This window comes from Vulpes vulpes, chromosome 9 (assembly GCF_048418805.1).
Source record: "Vulpes vulpes isolate BD-2025 chromosome 9, VulVul3, whole genome shotgun sequence".
Lineage (NCBI taxonomy): Eukaryota > Metazoa > Chordata > Mammalia > Carnivora > Canidae > Vulpes > Vulpes vulpes.
Genome location: NC_132788.1, coordinates 19,713,195 through 19,734,626, shown reverse-complemented (window position 1 = coordinate 19,734,626; position 21,432 = coordinate 19,713,195). Strand labels below are relative to the sequence as shown.

The 21,432-nt window shown below is 37.9% G+C and overlaps 1 protein-coding gene across 5 annotated transcripts in view; it reads right to left on the bottom strand.

Annotated features, from left to right (window-relative positions):
* Positions 1–913: 913 nt before the first annotated feature.
* Positions 914–21,432, bottom strand: part of CDCA2 (cell division cycle associated 2) — a 51,129-nt gene continuing 30,610 nt past the window's right edge. For 4 of the 5 annotated variants that reach the window (XM_026007907.2, XM_072719505.1, XM_072719503.1 and 1 more), the window contains exons 11-15: positions 20,186–20,264; positions 18,841–18,929; positions 17,576–17,713; positions 6,435–6,606; positions 914–3,788 (exon numbers count right to left, since the gene is read on the bottom strand). In XM_026007907.2, coding sequence (XP_025863692.1) covers positions 2,545–3,788; positions 6,435–6,606; positions 17,576–17,713; positions 18,841–18,929; positions 20,186–20,264 — 1,722 coding nt within the window. In that variant the 3' untranslated portion in view covers positions 914–2,544. The remainder of the gene's footprint in view (positions 3,789–6,434; positions 6,607–17,575; positions 17,714–18,840; positions 18,930–20,185; positions 20,265–21,432) is intronic. The other variant, XM_072719506.1, reaches the window with a different exon arrangement.

Sequence of the window (21,432 nt, the reverse complement as noted above, 5' to 3'; positions counted from 1 at the left end):
GTGTTTTGGTGAATAAGAAAATCAAGCTGCAAAACGGCACATTATAGCGATCCCATCAGAAAACAACAAAACCTACGCTTGTGGGTATACAAGCAAAGGTCTGGAAGACGTAGGCCAGTTGTTAACCGTGTTCACACGGAAAGCTGGGGAGGGGCAGGTGTGGCTGCAGGGAGACAGTCTGGAATGGTGTACAGTTCTCCACTTTTTTCCAATAGACACATATCACTCCCATGATAAAAATGGGTGAAAATTAAAGTGACAGAGAAGCACCCACAGCAACAACGAAGGGCTGCCGGGGCTCCAAGTTAATGTATCCAGATGTCATGCTGCCATCTTCTGGAGCAAACAAGCATCGACAGGAGCGATGGGCTGCTGCAGTAAAAAAAGATTAAGGCAAGAACAAACTCTTCCAAAGCCCACTTTCCGATTCGACCGTTAATGAACAGAAACAGCTAAAAACAAGCAAGCATGATCAAGTACAGAAATAATTAACTTTTCACAAATCTTAGGAATACAAATGAGACAGTGGATAAAATTATGTCCCAATTGGTTTGATTTCTCAGACCTCTTCTTTTTAGGAAAACTGCCTATCTGTTATTTACAGATAATCAACAGAACATTTATACTGATACATCCCGAAACTAACAAAATACATCAAGTGTTTACATTCTTAACTGGAGATGCCAGAAAACAAGAATTTAACATTTGAAAACTCAAGCCAAAAAACCCCACAGATCAAATGTGTCCCTCGTCCGCATTAGCACGGTTTGAGAAACACAACAAAGCGGGTGAGATTCTTAAAATTCAAATACAACGGAGATCACACATCATCATACAGCAACAAGGGGAGGAAAAAAAAATACCAGTAGTTTTAGCCTTCACATGAAAGGAAGAGAACAAGAAGTTTTTAAAAAACAAACCCTTAACATTGTATGTTTCTGAAAGTTTTTGTTCTTTTCTTTTTAAATTACCAAAACCAAAAAGCTTCAGAATAGGGGAGTGTGTGTGTGTGTGGGGGGGGGTGTTGTTTTCAGTTTTCAGTGGTAGAGATTTGCCAACTATACCAAACTATAAACGGGGAGGGAAAAAGCCCATAAATAATTTACGTGTAAAGATAAAAGAATTTTTAAAACAATCCAGCCTTCAGCAGAAGAAATTGGGGATCACTTTGAGTGTTAATGTAAAATACATTTAGTCTTTAGCAGCAGGAGTTCCAGACCTATTGGTGCCAAGAAGGTAACAAATAGTCTCTATCTGAGGCGGGGGAAATGGGCACTCAGCAGGAGCTTTCTTCCCTGTTGTGTTATTTATAGAGAGCTCTATTTGTTAACATGTTTCTGCTATCAGGGAGACGGAGAGTTTAATGATTTAAAGGATTTCAAAGACAATTGTTTAATGATACAATGATTTATGTGCATTCACAAATTCCAGATATATAGCAATTTAGATTTTCAAACTGCTGTCATCAAAAGGGTAACAGGAGAGGACGCTGCTGAAATGTAACCGGAAAATCCAAGACAAGTGATTGTACTTGAGATCGTGAAATAAAGAGAACTGCTGGAAAAGGCCAGATTAAATAAAAAAATCAGCCATCTACCACCATCTTTGTGTTAGTAACCTAATTTTCCAGGGCCCTTTCATAGGAGTTTCTGGATTAAAAAAAAAAAAAATTTTTTTTTTTTTTAAATCGAGAACCATGAATTAATTCCCAAATCAGTAATTTGGGGTTTCTTTGAATAAATCCTAAATGTGACTAAATGGAATGATATGGAAGATGATTCAACTAAACTGCTCTGTTTTCACCAAAAACCAAACCTGCATGTCCCACCCCACAAACCATGTAAGAGGCTTGTTTGAAGAACAGAATGTTTTCACCGTATTCATTCATAAACTAAATATTCATTTTAGAATGCTAGATTTATAATATTCTGATTATTGAAGGAATTTTCCAAGGTGCCATGTTTAAGTTTTGGTTTTAACCTATTAATACAAAATTTTCATTTGAGACAAAGTAAATTAAAACTTCTCAACTTTAAAACGTCTTATGATTTCCATCTTTCCTGTTAACATTTTTTAACCTTTTTTTTTTGCATTTTAAAACACATCTTTTCTCTTTTTCTAACAGTTTTTAACCTTGTATTACCTTCCATCTTCACAAGATTACATTAATTCTATCATTTTGTTTTTTAAACTCTTCTCATCCAGACAGAATGAGTCAATTCTAAAAGACAAGGTTTTTGTTTGTTTGTTTTTGTTTTCTTTTTTTGCAACAGAGTCTTAAACGCTTCAGTGAACATGTACCAATGTGAAAGCTTCAGTAAGTGTGTACTATTTGGGGAGAGAAGAACAATATTAAATAGAATGTTTTCCTTTTCAATGAAGAAAATCACTTATTTCTACTTAAAAATAAGTTCAACTCAAATGATTTTATTTGAAACTTTTAAAACACCAAAGCTGAACAAGGGACATGAACTGGAATGAATGAATCTTTTGAGCACAGATGGTTACCTTCTCTGCTGCCCTGCGTTCTGTAGGAAATGCCAGCTACTGCTTTAGTTCCTGGACATGTTCGATTCTTTGGAAGTCCTTCGGAGAGCTCTCTCCCTTCTGGCTGAGAGAGGTTCTTCTTTTGTAGCATTTTGCCTGAGTAGTAGTATCTCTCGTATTTGCGAGCACAGATGTGCAGACACTCTTCCTCCTCTTTCCAGGTAAACTGGAAGAACCAGCAGCAAAGCCCTCTCTGTTTTCTTTACCTGATACAGGGAATGGCATACTCGGTTTCTGTCCAGAAGACACAGTTTCTTTAGAGAGGGACAGGCCTCCAAATCCTCTGCTGTCAACTGTACATATTGTTCTCCTTTTCGTTTTCTGGGAAGTGCAGGAAGTGGAAGGACATGGAAGTGAAATCCACACAAGCCCTTCATCTTCCAAATCTTTCCGTAGCCGTGTGCTGCGTCTTACTTTTGTTTCGCCGTTTGTTCGCTGAAAGGTTTGCTCGATGGAGTCAGATAAATCTTTATACAGTTCAGAATTTTCTAGACCAATTTCTACAGAGCTGCTCGCAAGGTAGGGAGATTCGTGATTTCCATTTTCTTCCAAATATAAACTCTGCCCATCGGAATAACATAAAGAGCGCCTTCTGTGCTTCTTTTCTCCACCACGCATACCAGTGCCACTTCTACCTTTTATGGAGTTTCTTCTCAAATCTGCACTCGGACTTTTACTTTCTTTTACGTTGTTGATTAAGACCTCTTCATTCTGGAAGTCAGACGTTAAATGCATGGTCTGCACTTTTCCTTCTGTAGCTATGAAAATGTCATCCTGTTTTTCATACTTTATGTTTACATCTTCTGAAATTTTAAAGATTTGGAAAATGTTTTCCACATTTTGACTGGCAGTAGCCAGTTCCCGAGACGGCAGGATAACATTGGATTCTGCGTCATCGGCTGCCAGGGGCTCTGCTGTCACAGAAGCACAAAAAACATGACTGCTTTCGCTCTCAGGGCCCGTCTTCAGTTCATCTGCACCTTCTGACTTAATTTCTGCTTTTGGAATTATTTTATGTTCACTAGTTGCTACAGCATTTATATTTAAATCTTGATCTAAAGCAGAGTTAATAAGCGACAAGGAACTTTTGGTGTAAGAGCTGCAGAATGCAGACAGTTCGTATTTATTAAAGCCCTGATTCATCTGCAAATCTTCGGGGCTCTGGGGCAAAAAAGTCTTTCCTTTAGGAGGCTTTGCTTCTTCAAGTTCTTCTTCAAGTTCACCGTTGGAGTTGAAATCATCTAAGGGATGTAAATAAGTTTAAGTCTCACTAAAAAGTAACAATGGAAATAAAAGCCAACATATCAAACAGGTGCCATATCATCTATTCTGTGTTAAGCTTTCAAAACTCACAAGACTTAGCAAATGCTGCCCTGTACGTGCCCCCATCTGTCATCTTCCTCTTTCCTTTCTAGTTCTTCTCCAAGCCACAGGTTAAGAAAATATGTATTTAATACATGAGTGGATAAAGTACATAATCTCAGACCATGAAAATGAGAAGTGTATCTCAAATTGCTTCCTGTAATGTACTTTCCACACTACAAGGTCAATCAGCACAAGGCGGCCACATTTCCCATTTCACAAAAAATGAATCACTGAAAGTGGGCACCGCCGTGCTTCTGAAACTTTTCTAGCTACATTTCCCCTGAAATAGAGAAAAGAAAACTTGGAATTCCGGCAGATCTGAGGGTACTTCTGCAGACACTTACGTCTTAGGCCCTGTGTTTAAAAATTAATATAATTTAAACTGCACTATACTGTCACATAGAGCTTTGTTTCAATATTCTAAAAAATCTGTCCCTTCCACCTCAATCTCAAAGTCAGACTCTAGGAAGATATGCCAGGTGGAGGTGCCCGGTGTTTCTGACACACTGTGTCACATCACACAGGTGAAAAAAACATCATTGAGGTTTTAAAGCTATGGAACACAGCCTTAAATAGATAAATCTTAAAAAAAAAAAAATTTATTTATTTTTTATTTTTTTATTTTTAAATGGGGCACCTGGGTGGCTCAGTCTGTGAAGCCTCCAACTCTTGATTTGGTTCAGGTCATGATACCAGGGTCGTGAGATGGAACCTGGGGTCTGGCTCTGTGCTCAGCAGGGAGTCTGCCTAAGATTCTCTTCCTCTCTCTGCCCCTCCCCCAGTTCCCATGTATGCACGCTCTCTCTAAAACAAATACTTTTTTAAGATTTTAAGCTGTGTAACACAGCGTAAACAAATTCAGGCTTTCAGTACTCAGTACTACTGGATCCCATCTCTCTTGTTATCTCAGAGAGTAAAGTTTTTAAATGGCCAAATAAGTATAAAAAATATTTTAAACAAAATCAGAACTGTAGGGTATACAAATCATCAGCTGAGCTAAAAATCTAAAAACCAGTATTTTATGATTTAGGTACTTAAAATCAGGTCACACGAGGCAGAGATTAACAGAGGGTCCACTTGGTGGCAACCAACTGATATGTCATTTGGGATTTTCATACAACTTTAAAAATCAATGTTTATGTATTTGACATGCTAGGGAAGAAACACAGGGGTCAGGGATGGAGGGAGGAAAAAAGAAAGGGATGGGGGAAATGGAAAAGGGAGGAAGAATAATTTGCTTTAAACCTTTAAAACATGATGCCATTGGATAGAGAAAAAAATAATCCTTCAGGTGTTTTTAAAAAGAAGTTCTCTAATAAGATGCAAGATGGAAAACATACACTAAGAGTCTTCGTTTAAACATCTTTGGAAAAACTCCTGTCAGGAACTGGAGATATAATGAAATAAGACTTGGTCTTCAGTGTCAATGTGACTGCAACTTGCAGGGGAGGGAGGCAGATGGAACATTACAAACTAGACGGTAAAGGTGCAGTGTGAACAAAGACTCTCCCTGAAAGGCAGCTAGTGGAGCTAAATCTTAAAGGCTAAGCAGCACTGGGGCCAGATTAAAAAGAGGTGCAGTGGCCAACCCCCTGTCTCAAGACACAGTACATAAAGCGGCTGGGGTGTCGATGGTGCCCAGGGGCTGGAGGAGCGTAGGTGATGATGGGCTACCTGTGTGTGCTTTAACTCTGTGCTTTTCTGAAGTTAAGAAGCAGGTTGAAGCCAACAGTCCAAGGTGGCATATACTGTATTCGTCCTAGGATCTATTATAAATCCTATAGATATATTGCAAATGGAATGCAGGCTATATACATTTGATGACTGACAAAGACAGCTATCTTTAGAAATTATTCTATACAAAATTAACACACCAAATGAACACATACTCTTATTAATTTCAGCATGATTTAGTCAATCTTAAAACTCAGGCATTATAAGACAGGTAACTCCAATTTTTATCTAACTAGGATGTCAACTGACTTAATCCTTGTTTGCCAACATAACTGTTTCAAGGTAATCAAGTTCAATTCATAAATGTTATTTTTAATAGATGCTTGGCAGTGCCAATTCTACTGGAACATCATAGGGCAATTATTATTTTTTAAATTTTTGTCCATCTGTTACTGAGCCATCACCTTGTTTACTTTTCATGATGGACCATAATACCACACAGAATTCATTTTACTTTAACAGCATGCTATAAAAAAATTAAAACATTAAAATGCTTTAAAAAGAAAAAGGATGGAAGGAAATTATTTCCCCTAAAATTATATGTACTTGTACTATCTTGTGTCTTTGTTTCTCTGGGGAGAAGATCCAGAGATTCCATCAGTTTCTGATGAGGGTAAAAGTTACCAACTACTGCTTCCTTAACTTCAAAATCTCATGGTAGTACGACAGAAGGTTGTTATTTTTATTTATATGTTCTTTAACAGTGAATGGGAAAAAGGCAAAAGAGGGTGCAACAGCAAGAAAGTGATGGAGAAGACAAAAATATCAACAGGAAAAGAGCAGGATACCTGAGCACATCCTTCCGGCGCCTAGAGTGGCAGGCATCCCCTCAGAGAGCTCAGGCAGCTCAGAAATAGGACTGAGGAGCGGCTTCTTCGAAGCGAAGTCTCTTTCCCCATATAAAGACTTCTGAACACTCCTCTTTCTCTTTGCTTTCTTCTTCCTGCAACTTTTTAAAGCCTGTGAAATGTAGTAAAATGCCGTAATTGGGAAAGACGTCACACCATTGAACTTCTGAACCTTTAATTGATTCTTACAGAAAAACCTGAGATTAGTTATGCCATTTAAAATTTTAGAAATTCTGGGATGCCTGGGTGGCTCAGTGGTTGAGCGTCTGCTTTTGGCTCAGGGTGTGATCCCGGAGTCCCCGGATCAAGTCCCACATCAGGCTCCCTGCATGGAGCCTGCTTCTCCTTCTGCCTATGTCTCTTTGTCTCTGTGCACGCCTCTCTCTCTCTCTCTCTGTATATATATATATATATATACACACACACATACACATATACCATGAATAAATAAAAATCTTAAAAAAATAAGTTTTTAGAAATTCTGAGTCAGGCCTGGGTAGTTCATACAAAGTCAAACAGAATACGAAGCAGAACTCAGTTTACAGATTATATGGTAACTAATGGTCTACATTTCCACAAAACATTTGCCAAAATAAGTTCTGGGTAAGTGAGAGATGGATTAGATGCTGTAAAGCTGACAGACTTAAGACATGAGATATTTGTAAATCAGATATAGTTCTAGAATGACTCATGATTAACCTAGAATGAGGTATCTACTGGAAACTATGGGAGACTGTCCTCTGCTCATAGGTTTGGATGAAGAAACAACAGTTGCATACATAAAAGTTAAAAGATAACACAAAGCTAGCTGAACTACTTCAAACAAAAGATGATTTAACCAAAATTGAAATGAGTAGGTCAAAATGAGATGGGTTAACAAGCACAAGCAGATGACAGACAATGGTCTGGTAATAACTGATGGACATGTGGCTTTCCATAGAAAATTGAAACTGTTCTAATACTATCTGGAATGTAGTATTAAATTCAATTTTGACTGCCATGTTAGCAACTGAGAACTAATGTTCTCTGTTAAAAAAAAAAAAAGTTCCATATGGAAAAGACTTCAGTGAAACTCAAACACTGTATTGTTATGAGCAAAAAGAAGTACACTCAGTGTGATAATATTGGAGAGAACCAGACTTTAGGTCAACATAAGGAACATGTTTTCAGCAATTAAAGATGCCAGAAAATGGAATCCATGCAAACATTTATTGAGAAACCACTATGTACATGTAGTAACTGGCTAGGTAGGAAACAAAAAACAAACAGGATGTGGTCTTTAAGGGGCTCCCAGTCTAAGGGCAAGTAACTGTAGTACATACAAACCATGACAGGCTCTCTATGGACTCAGATTGGTATGTGGCCTACAGGGGGCTTTCAAGATTGCTCCCCAAGGCAAGCAAGGACCTTGTACGCAATGAGTATGAGCCTGAAAACAATGAAGGTTCACTGCACGGTGATTCAGGGAATGACAACATTTGATTTTACATTTAAGAAAGATTATTTGGGTGAAAGCATATAAACTGATGACGTGAAAGAACAGATGATATTCAAGAGTACAAAAACGGCACAGAACTGAATGTTCCCTGAGATATGTATAGATATCCTGTAAAAACAAAACAAAATAAGACATTCCATGGAAAAATAATTTTAGAACCGTACAAGATAAATGTTCCTCTTGGTGATTTACAATATACATTCAACATTAAATTCTATGAGAAGTCCTCAGTATAAATAATCTTCATACACATTAGGGAAATGCTGGGTTAACTATTTTTCCATGAAATACATATATATATATATATATACACACTGATGGAACATCTGTTGAGATTCCATGAACAGTTGGGGAAATGACAGCTTGGTCAATGGATGTGGAAACCAAAAGAAAAAATCTTAACTTGGGCTCCTCAGATGAGCTGTGAAAGAGAACACACAACCTCTGGTGCCAGATGCCTGACTCTGTCACCTAACTGCTTTGCGATCTTAGGCAAGTTACCTCACCTCTCTATACCCCCTCTTCTGCAAAATGGAAACCACACTGGCACACACTACTGCAGCGAGTTTTGTTAGTTGATGTAAGTGAAATGGTTAAAATAAGGCTTGAGCCATACACAGAAGAGCTATGTGTCAGCTATTCTTGTTTTTTTTTAATTCCTTCCTAGTACTATGAGAATCAATATAGGGAAAATTTTTTTGATTCCAAAGTATGCTTAGTGTTATTGTGTGACACAGGCACTACACAGTTAATACCCTATGGTCATTGTCATCAGTTATAACTTCTAGAATAGTATGGGATTCATAGGTACAGAAAATACCCTTCTAGCAAGATTTTGGACATCTTTGTTCATATAAGATGTCTCCCATACCTGCAACACTTCCCGAAACACAATGACTTCCCGATAAACAAGAATGAACAAATGAATGAATAAATGTAAAAGAAAAGGTATATTTAAAACTTCATAAAATTTGCTACACATAATGAAAAACTAATATTGCTTTTTCATTGTTATGGGCCAGTAGTACACCAACCGAGAAAAGACCAAAGATTATTAAAGCACTTGCACTCTGTCATGAACATACCTCTAATATTGCTTGCCTATTAGGAGGTTTCATCTGCAAAGGCTAAAATCTTATCAGAATTTAAATTTGTTCCAATACAAAACAGCCTTGCTTTTATACTGCAATAAAAAAGCTGCATGTCACTGGAATCCTAGGGAAGCCACTGATTACAAACGGTTAGGCTCGTATAAGACTTGAGGCAGATAAAGGACAACTGAACATACTAGCCCCAAAGTGATTCCAATCACTCCAGAATCATCAACAGTTCTTCCCAGCGAAGGAGATCACTAAATAGATGTAAATACTTGTCTTTTGTTTGCATAAACAATACTTAATTTGCTTCCTGTGAATAGCTTTAAAATTATTTTAAAACAATTCATGTACATAGCAACAAATCACATTGCACAGGAAAGCTTATGATGAAAAGCACACCCTTCCCTACACTTTTCATTTATTTATTGGTTCAACTTTTAGTTCTTATAGCTAGCTCCACCTCTCTAAATAAGAAGCTCATACTGTCATTTTTTAAACCTTCGATAATGGAAAGTTTCTAACACACAACAGGTAAAATAGCATATTGAACCCCAGGTACCTATGATCTAGCTTCAACAATTACTAACATATAGAAATCAGGATTCATTTATAACTCCCTCCCTCAGATTTTAAAGCAAATCCCAGGCATCACTTCATTTCATGTGAAAATCCTTCAGTATCCCTAAGATACAGAGCTCCTCCCTCCCCCCCATAATAAAATGAAACATTTTATTACCTGGCATTATATTTTATTGTTGATTTTTTTCTTTTTACAATGCCATTTCCCCCCTAACTTAATATATTGAGATAAAACAGATAGATAAAATTTAAGTGTAAAATACACAATGTAATGACTTGATATATGTATATATTGCAAAATAATTATCTTTTTTTTTATAGTAACAAATACTATTCAGGAATAAAAGGAACTGTTGACATACACAACCTGGATAAATCTCCATATAATAGTGAAAAAAAAAAACAGTCCTAAGAAGTTAGAGTGTGATTACATTTACATAACATTCTGGAAATGACAAAATTAAAGAAATGGAGAACAAATTAGTGGTTGCCACTAATGATGGGGACAGGTGTGGAAATAGGCAGGGCTACAAAAGGGGAAGAAATCCCTGTGGCAACGGAAATGTTCTTTATCTTGACTGTGTTGGTATTTTTCTATGTGATACTATTGAAGTTTTACTGGGGGAAACTGGGTAAAGGGTACCTGGGAAATCTCTAATTCTTGTTACAACAGCCTACCCTCAAAATAGGGACTCCTGAGTGTCTCAGTGGTTAAGCGTCTGCCTTCGGCTCAGGCAGTGATCTTGGAATCCCGGAACCAAGTGTCCTGGAGACCTGGGATCGAGTCAAACATCAAGCTCCCTGCGTGGAGCCTGCTTCTCCCTCTGCCTGTCTCTCTCTCGGTCTCTCATGAATAAATAAAATCCTTAAAATAAATAAATAAAATGACCTCAAAATATACAGCTTAGACACAAAGAACAAAAAGAGCAATTTACCCTAGTTATTTCCTCAGAGATTTAATTTCTCCATTTGGCCCGTGTCTTTTTACAGGTGTTCAAATCAGGATCCCAATAAGGTCGTCACACATTCCATTTGGTTGACAGATCTTTGAATCTATGGTTAACTTTCTTCCCTTGCCATTTATTTGATGAGTAAACTGAGGCACCGGCCTCAGAGAATTAGTCAAACTCTGGATTTGGTTGACTGCAATCAAGGTCTTTATTTTCCCCTCTCCCCTACACTTCCTAACACTAGTTGTTAGATCTAGGCTTGATTAGATTCAGCTTTTTTTTTTTTTTGAAAAGAGCACTTTGTGGGTGCTTGTACCCTTCCTCATTGCATTGGAAGGACTGTGTTCTCTCCCCTGTGACCTTTGTAGGCTCAAGTGCTCAGTCCGATCCATCCACTCTGGCTCCCCCCTCAGCCTTCTACCCCATGATCAGCAACTTTCATGAATGTGTCTTTTTAACTTAGTAGAAATTTTCCTATAAATAACTTCCCCTCATCAACTATGTGTTTACTTGAAAATAGAACTCCCTTATTTTCTAGTTTTCACAAAAATGAGTTGGTGTCCTAGAAAGCTTCTAAGGTGACCTTTAAGATTTTTTAACTATTATGAACTTGAAGTGTCTTTTCACTTTTGAAGTCTGTGTTTCAATCCACCACAACTGTTATTTCTGATAATCACAGTGTCTCACCTTTGGTCAGTGGAGCCCCTTCGAGATGGTTTGCGGTCCTTCCCCATGGCCGCAGGGGTTTCTTAAGCTTATTCCTTCACTGCACACTGGTACTGACCCAGGCTCGTTCCCTATGTGTGCTGTTCATAAACCTGCAAGCAGCCATTTCACTACGGAACCCTCACCACTTAGTTGAAGATGGTATTCAGAAATGGCAGTCTGGGTCCCAGGGGTGCTCATTGCTTCTAAGCCTTGAAAGAGCTAGGATATCTTCTTAAAGGAATAAAATCTGAGTCCGTACTGATGTTTCCAATTCAAATTTGGCCTAACAAGGTTCTGAATTTGATTTTTAATTCTTATTTTTTATCTAATGGTCAGGTCTGGATTTCTAGTAAGTAAAAAAAAAAAAAAAAAAAAAAAAAAAAAAAAAAAAAAAGCAAGAAAAAAAAAAAACTTCACAAGAACTCTTAATTTCTTTATTCTACATTACACTCCCCTCTCAGTAGGAGTCCTTCCTTTTGTTTGATTAAGCTCACTTCCTTTGTAGTCACTCTTGTCCTGAGGATGCTTTCTGAAAGGACCCTTTAAGTTCTAGGTTTGAAATTATTCTTTGTGAGGTTAAGCCAATAATTTGACACCCAGATGATTTGGCTTCCTTTTATTTCCAATTTTTTTTAAAAAGATTTTATTTATTTATTTATTTATTCATAAAAGAGAAAGAGAGCGCGCGGGAGAGGGAGAGGCACAGAGGGAGAAGCAGGCTCTATGTAGGAAGCCTGATGTGGGACTCAATCCCAGGACTCCAGGATCACCCCCTGGGCCAAATGCAGGCGCTAAACCACTGAGCCACCCAGGGATCCCCTTTATTTCCAATTTTTAAGGACTGTTCTCTTTCTCATAATTCTGATTTACTGTATCCTGTGCCACACTGACACAGTTCAAAGTCAAAAGTCCAAAACATGCTCAGGAAAGTCTGGCTTTGAGTCTTTCCTATTCCTTCCTCTGTCTCCTCTCCCTAGAGATAATTGGTTTTGGCCTTTGGCTTATTCTCTCACTTTTATGAAAAGATTTTGTAGGTGTATATCAATATATACACCTGTTCATACAAATACGTGTTTAACGTTCCCTACTTTCTTAGATAAAACACAGTACATTCGATTGCCATATTAGCTGCCATCACAAAATACCTCAGACTAGGTGGTTTCAACAATCTTAGTCTATTTCCTCACAGTTTTGGGGACTGGAGGTCCAAGATCAAGGTGCTTGCAGAGTTGGTCTCGGAGGAGGTCTTCTTCCTCGGTATGCAGATGGCAACTTCCTGCTGCCTTTTTTTTTTTTTTTTAAGATTTTATTTATTTATTCATGAGAGACACACACACACAGAGAGAGAGAGAGGCAGAGACAAAGGCAGAGGGAAAAGCAGGCTCCATGCAGGGAGCCCGATGTGGGACTTGATCCCCAGACTCCAGGATCACACCCTGGGTCGAAGGCAGGCGCTAAACCACTGAGCTACCGAGGGATCCCCTTCCTGCTGCCTCTTTAGCTGGTCTTCTCCCTGGCTGTGTGCACACTTAGGGTCTCCTTTTGTGTCCAAACTTCCTCTTATAAGGACACATGTCACATTGGAATAGAGACCATCCCAATGGTCTCATGTTAACTTAGAGTTTCTTCCCCCTTTTTTTTTTAAAGATTTATTTACTCATTAGAGACAGAGAGAGAAAGGCAGAGACACAGAGAGAGAAGCAGGCTCCCTGCTGGAAGCCTGATGTGGGACTCAATCCCAGAATCCCAGGATCATGCCGAAGGCAGATGCGCAACCACTGAGCCACCTAAGTGTCCTGAGGTTAGGGTTTCAACAAAGAAATATTTTGGGGGGGGATCCCTGGGTGGCGCAGCGGTTTGGTGCCTGCCTTTGGCCCAGGGCGCGATCCTGGAGACCTGGGATTGAATCCCACATCGGGCTCCCGGTGCATGGAGCCTGCTTCTTCCTCTGCCTATGTCTCTGCCTCTCTCGCTCTCTCTCTCTCTGTGTGACTATCATAAATAAATAAAAATTAAAAAAAAAAAGAAATATTTTGGGGGCGGTGTGGGAGTGGGATCACAATTCAGTACCAAGAAGCCTACTCTATATGTTATTTTTACACCTTGTTTTTTTTTTCACTCAACAGTAAAGACATCCTGACATCATTCCATCATTGGAAATTCTCTTCACTATTTTTTCTACAGCTATAAAATACTTTGTCAACACACCATAGTTTATTCAACCAGTCTCATACTGATAGGTATTTAGTTTTTGTGTTTTTTGCATTACACAGGGTACTTCAAAAAAATATCTTTGCTCATATGCCTTTTTGTGTTTCTGTCATTGGATCTGAGACAGATTCCCAGAAACAAGATTGCTGGGTCAAAAGGTAAATGTTTCTTTTCATCAATGTTCAAAATATACCCTGAACCCCTAATCTGTAAAATAATCCTAACGACAGCCACAGTGCCTACTATGGCCAGGCACCGGCACATTATATATATTAACTTGTTTAATGCACACAATAGGCTTTTAAATTTAAGTACCACTATTCCCTTTATTTTAAAAACAATGGAGAAATCAAGAATCTTGCCTGCCATTCCACTGGTAGGAAGTGGTCAAGCCAGAATTTAGAATCTAGGTTGTCTGGCTATAGAACCTCCACTGTTAATCCCCTTAGAGTGAATGCTAACTAACATCCTCACATCTTCTCTATCCACTTTTCACCTTCTGCTAGCAGCTACACTTAGATCGTCTTACACAATCCAGTTCTTAAAGCTTTGCTCTTAGTTGAAAACAAATAGCACTCACATCATGACTGTGTAAAATTTTTTTCATTGCTCTGCCAAGGACAAAGCTCATATTCCTTTCCTCTGGTGCCCCCTGTAGATGATTCCTAGCACTGTAAAACATACTTTCCCTTACACTTGCTTGTAATCACATGAATGTGTGCTTCATATTTACTCCAAAACTTTTATACACAGGCTTTTATTTGAAATGGTATACGTATGTAATTACCTTTCTTTTTCTTCTTATATGATACACCTTCTCCTTTCTCAACCATTGGTCTTTTTGTTTTTCTCTCCAAAGACCTTCTCCCTGGAGCACCCTTTCTTCTTGCTCAAATTTGGCCTGGTTGCTCTTCTAGGCTGGCTGAACAACCATGTTCAGAGATTTCCCTCATACTGCTCTCCCATATCATTAGATCCAGTGTGTTCTGAATCCTTAAGCTTACTTCCTCAGTTTCCTAGAGTATCTCCTCCAGTTTCCTAGAGTATCTCCTCTCCTCCAAAGTTTTCAAGTTTTCTTTGAAAAACTTTCAAAGTCCTTGAGTGTCTAAATGTCTTTAATTTTTCTTCTACACTTAATTGAATTTGACTGGGTACAAAGTATTGGGCTGAAATCAAGTTTCGTTCAAAACTTTAAAGATCCTGTTCAATCATCTTTCAGCATTCCGACTACTGTTAAACTTGATACTTACTACTCAGATTCTTGTTTCCAGGGAGGAAAAGTCCACTTTTCTTGTTATCCTTATTGCTCAGTTTCATACCGACAGGCTGAAGACTTGCCCTTTTTTTCTTTTTTTACATTTTATTAGGCATTCAGTAGGTCCTTCTAACCCGAAGACTCCTTTCTGTTGTGGGAAATCCCTTCTTTTGACAATTTCTCTCATTCTATCTTCTTCTTCTTTCTGAGATACCTACATAGTCTCCTAGATTCAGTTTTTACATCTCTTATTACTAGTCTATTTCTCTTTTGCTCTACCTCCTAGGAGACTTTCCTTAACTTTATTGTCTAGTCCAACTACTAGATTTTACATATATATGACTATTTTTCCTCTGCTCCTATTTCATAAGATCCTCTTCTTAGTTTCATGCAGATAACATTTTCTTAAATCTGAGTAGATTAGAATTTTTTCAATAAAGTTTCCGTCCATTCCCAGAATAGCATCTCTTTCTGGGGTAAGTTTTTCAACTTTTAAATATTGATCTTTCGTCTCTTGTTCCTACTCAGTTGTCTGGTTTTACATAAGGAAAGACTGGATAAATTGGTCTGAGCTTCCTCTGCGTTCCATCTCAGTCTCTTTCCTGCATGGAAATTCTATTGGCAACTCTGTGCAGGGTGGGGCAGGGCAGAATGAGGAGTATCAGTGGTAGGCTGTGCATTAGGGCAAGAACAGGCTGTCAGGACTATGGGACTTTCTAAATGCCAGAATGAGGGCTTTCACTTGCATGATAACATCTGTTCTGAGATGGGAGAACATGGAGGGACAGGGGTGGAGTGCCAACTGGTGCAAACAGTCTCAAATACAGAACTTCGTTTACTCTGTTACCTACTACCACTCCTCACTCTCACCATCCACTGGATCTGCCAATACTGGGCCCAAAGTCTCCTGGGATTGCCACGTGCAGGCTGGCTCCCAATGCCTCTCTGGCTCCCTCTAAGAACATTCTGGGCTGTAAATCCACCTCTTTCATCTGTTAATGTGCCCTCATCCACCTTGTCTTCCAGAGATTCATTGAAGGCTGTCATCTGTTGCTTAATATCCCTCCTTACTTCCTTCCTCTTCTCAGTGCTATTCTGAGTCTAGTCTCTTTATTATATCTATTATTTTAATTCCATGGGGTCCTGGGAGGGGTTGAAACAAACCTTAATGCTCAATGCTCCCTGAACTTTCTGGCTATTGATTTTATGTCAAAAAGTATGTGTACATTCTTTGTAGCAGTGTTTTTTAAAGAGTATAAAGAAAACCAATTTCTGATACAGTAATAGAGGTACATGCATATTTCTGAACATATGTGTTTTTTTCAGCAAGGGGATCTTTCAAAAGATTGGGATCTAAAAGAGAGATTAAACCAGGAAAACTTCCAGCTTTTTTCTGGCTTTGCTGACTGCAGATGTTTGGGCCATGTTTAAACCAGTTTTTGCTTCATGGAACAGGATGGAAGTTTACGGTTTTGATGGCCAGGATAATGGGATAAAATTGAGTTTAGTTTTAGAAAAGCTGATATCTGAGGTGCTTGTAGGATGGTTAAAGAAGAGAAATATAGTAGGCCACTAATTATGTTTATACATTAGAAAGATTTGGGAGGCATCAGCCATGCCACCTATGACATTACCCAGAAAATACACGATTTAGAAAGGCAGAGAGTAGAACTCTGGGTAGTACAAACTAAGGGTGGGTGGAAAAAAAAAATAAACCTTTAATAGAGACTGTAAAGGGATGTTCTCAATTATGTCAAATACTGTGGAGGTGGCAACCAAGCACAAGAGCTCAAAGGTTGCACTGGAGTTTAGTCACTAGTTAACTCAATACCTTGGGAAAAAGATTAGAGTGAAGAGGGGGAAAATAGGAGCTAACTTCAGACAATATCTGAAACTATGACTCTGCAGCAGGAGCACCTTTGTGAGCCTCTCCAGGAGCAATGTTAGATGGGAGAGGGGACAGTGGTGGATTAATCCAGAGTTGAAGTGGAATGAAAGGGATAGAGGACTGAGGTTACTGACAAGAGTTGGTGAAACTGCTCATGCAATTTAGGGTGAACAAGGAAACGGAGGAAATGACAGGATATCTGAATGCTGGAGGGTACGCAGAGGGGCCAGATGACGCATGTGAGTAAGGGAGTGAGAAGGCTGGATAGAGAGGCAGCTGGGGTCAGAGAATGGGACACAGAAGTGTGTACTACTAAAAGTGGGAAGGTCTTAGGTACCAACAAGCTGTGGGGTATGGCAGAGGAAGGTACGTGGATCACTGAAGTGGAGGGGGTCCACTGGGTCAAGTTGCTGGATCAGCTATCCACAAAGACACAGTGAAGTCACCTGAGCCAGCACAGGCCCTAAAGTGTTGAGGAAGATGAAGAGCCCGTTTCTACATTCTTCTTTAAATACAGCAAGAGATCCAGCCATTGGCAGAAGCTAAGTCAAACAAGCAGCAGATGGCACACTCATCTCTAAGAAATTATTAAGATTTCTCTCATAGGGTGAGGTTAGATTAGATTCAAAGGTAAGAATCAATTTAACATCGGGGTGCTCGTGTTCTACTGTGCTGAATGTACATGACACAATGAAGACAACACAAAAATGATCCTCGGGTAATTACAGCTGGGTATATAACTGCCTCTGACCCTTTCTATTTAATGATGATAATGATGATTTTAATACTCTTGATTCAACGTTAACCGGAAGAATTCTGTTTCCTTGCTTTCCTAATCCTACAACAAAGAAATGTATGACTTCCACTCTTACTATACCTTTAAACACACACTTACCGTATTCTTTTTAGGAAGTACTTTTCTTGTGAGCTTCCTTTCCTGAGATTTCCTCCTATTCATTTTCTTTTCTTTGCAAGGCTGAGCTTCTGTATTAAGTAAGTTGCAAACATTCTCTTCTGCAAAAGTGGTCAATTGCTATAAAGCAAATTTAGAGGAGGGATACCATAAAACACAAGCAAGTGCGTTTTGACATGTGTTTCTCATATTTTCCTCCCCACGCTGCTTCTACGTTTTCTATCCCAGTTCTAATTGACCAATTCTATTAGAAGTATTTTAACCATCTTAAATTCAAATGAAGGAGCTCAGTAATTACTAATTTCTGATCTTATTAAACTTAGAACCAGAAGCATATGCACTCTGTCCATTATTTTAAGGGAGAAAAAAAGTTTAAAATCAGTTGATTTATTCATTTATGAAATATTTACTAAGCATCTACAACTTATTAGCTAACTGCTATTGAGTTATGGCAGGGGGGATATGCACTTAGATTATCTAAATGTGAATCCTGGGTTTATCATCCAACAATGTCAGCTAAAAGCCCTATAATGGTATATATTTGTGAATTTAGACAAAAATCCAATTTTATTTAATGAAATAGGAAAAGACACACACCCAATGAGAGTTATACTACTACTGAAAAGAATTAAAACCCAGTGTTAGGGATCCCTGGGTGGCGCAGCGGTTTGGTGCCTGCCTTTGGCCCAGGGCGCGATCCTGGAGACCAAGGATCGAATCCCACGTCAGGCTCCTGGTGCATGGAGCCTGCTTCTCCCTCTGTCTATGTCTCTGCCTCTCCCTCTCTCTGTGTGACTATAATAAATAAATAAAAAATATTTATAAAAAAAAAACAACAAAAAAACAAAAAAAAAAACAGTGTTAAAAAAACAAAACAAAAAAATGCAATGTTTTTGTAAAAAAAAGTTATAATTATGCCATTTTCTGGCTCTTGTAATTACACACTACTCTTCTCCACTGTGTACTTCAGTAAAATTCATAAAACCATACAGATCCCAAATAAATGTGCCAAATGGATTACCTTCTACATTAACACAAACTCTGAAAGCATCTTGTTTTATTGTATTTTTTTCTAACAGAATTAAAATCAAATCAGAAAAAGAACATTACCATTGGTTATAGGCTATTAGCTCTCAGTGACACTAATTTAATCAAGATTTTACTCAAAATGATGTGATCATAAAGACAGAAAAAATCTCTAGTTAAAGATTTAAAAACAAATACATTGTGCCAAATACAACACTTACATTTCTTCTGTTAGAGGCCCGTGTGATTCTATCAACTTTACAGGAGGCTATTTTCTCATGGTTTTTTGAAGAGCTAAAGCTATCAGTGCCTGATGAGGAAGACACAAGCAAAATTAGGTAGCCAACAAAAAGTTGTAAGAGCCATCATTTTTCAAATACACTGGATACTGCTTTGGATACTCACCTCTGCTTTTAGCAGAAGATAGTATCTAAACATAATTAATTACTAAGAATAAATTTTGAGATTCAGATACATGTTTTAAAACTTAAAGTTTACTGAAAATCCAGAAACTTTTACCACTTCCCATGGAGAAAGCATACCATATTACCCTAAGAAAACAGATTAAATCACATTACAGTAAATACCATATTCTCGCTGATGTTCACTTTATTCCAAGCTACATTTTGTACAATGAAATTGCAAAAAAAGGGCATTAAAATGATCATGAAAGTAATTTTTTTAACTTACAAAATTCAGGTACTTTTTCATTTGGTACCTTTTAATGGTATAAATGAAAGGTAGTATAATGTGTAAAAGAGCATGGGCTTTGGAACATGACAGACTACACTTCTAGGTTTAGCTCTAACTTCACACTCCATGTCTTGGATTCTGTTCCTGTGAACCTGGTTTGTCTCTTCCAGCTAATGAGAAGCCATTAACAGATCTCCGTCAGGGGAGAGACAAGAATAATGGTCCCCATGATATTTGCCACCCAAGTCCTGGCTTACCTTGTCATGACCATAAACAAGCCAGGGACCTCAAAAGGTACATGGGCCCAAAAGGTCAACTTAATGTTGGTGAACACTTCTGGAAATTGAAAAATGACCCTTATGATCCACATCGTTCAGTTTTCCCAATTGTCACAAGGAATTTACTGTTGACAAGAGTTGGGAGGGCAACTCCACTGCCTGCAAAGACCTGAAAAATGGGGCTACCGCCTACAGAAGTTAACTGCAGGTGATTACAAGGTGCGGGACCTGGATGTAGAAAAAATTCTTCTTTTTTTTTTTATGACTCATTTATTTGAGAGAGAGAGAACACACAAGCAGGGGGAGGGGCAGGAGAGGGAGAGAATCTCAAGCAGGCTCCAACTCCTTGCTGAGCTTGGATCTCACGACCCTGAGATCACGACCTGAGCTGAAATCAAGAGTCAGACACTTAATGGACTGAGCCACCGAGGTATCCCAAGAGACTTCTTATAAGCTTTTCTATACTACATGGTTTTTAAAAACCAAAAATGCATTGTTATAATAAAAATTTAAAAAAGAAATTAAGATTTAGTTTCATAGATATAAATACTGAAAATGACACTTGTCTGATTTTAAGATAAATAAAAGTTACTACCTGAAAGAGTCTCAGAGATTGAAGACTTACTAAGAGGACTCAGAACTGCAAATGATTCCTGAAGAGGTTCTATGTTTTCCTAAACAAAGAAAAACAAGAATAGAAATTAGACATCCTTAAATTCAGTGGACATGTAATATGCCCAAAAGAAAATAAGGATTTATTTTTGTAGGTGGAACTGCAGGAAGCATAGGGATGGGGAACCAATAAAAGATTAAGAAAAAAGGTCAAAGCAAAACAAAGATATTGAATATAAAAAGATTTTATAATATTTACCAATCTTTAACGAAACTATGTTTACTAACTACAGTCTAACAAATGAAATATTAAATGGAAGTAGCCATAATGATCCACTAACAAGTTCCTCTTCGGTTTACTTAAAATCACATGTCCTAACTCTACAGTAAATAGGACATTCCATTAATAAGCACAACCTAACATTTCAATATTATTCAGGGGAACGGCAATATAAATGCAGATGCCAAAACTTTTCTTTCCCACCTAATTACCAGTACGATAGTAGCTGTTGGCTTTTCATAAATAGAAGTTGTCAGTTTGAAGAAATCTTCTTTAATCACCAGTTTGCTCAGACTTATCAGAAGTGACCACATGGTTTTTCTTAGTTTGTTAATAATGTAAATTATAGATTGTTTTTTTTTTCAAATATCAAACCAACTGGCATCTCTGGGTTAAATCTCACTTGGTCATGATGTAGTACTTTTTTATATATTACGTTCATGAGGATATTGAGCTCTAGTTTTATGATGTCTGATTATGATATTAAATTAATGCTGACATTAACGAGCTGGGAATTACTCCTACCTCCTCAAATTGTCTGAAAGAATATACATAAATTTAGGTCTTCCTTAAGAACATGGTAGAATTTATTAGCAAAATCATCTGGATATGCAGTTTTCTTTGTGGGAAGGTTTCAACTACAACTTAAAATTTCTTCAGTTGATATAGGGCTAATGAAGTAATTTATTTCTCCTAGCATGAGGTGTGGCTGTTTGTATGTTTCAAAGAACATGTCTAGTTTATGTTGTTGAATTTATTGGCATTAAGTTTTTCATAATACTTATTATCCTTTTATCTGTATTATCCTTCTAAAACCTGTTAGAGTATGTGGTCAAACCACCTTTCTTTCCTTATATTGGTAATTTGAGTATTTCCCCTGAATAGTGTGATTAGAAGTTTACCCATATTATTTTTCTAAAGCATTATCTTTTTATTTCGATGATTTTTTC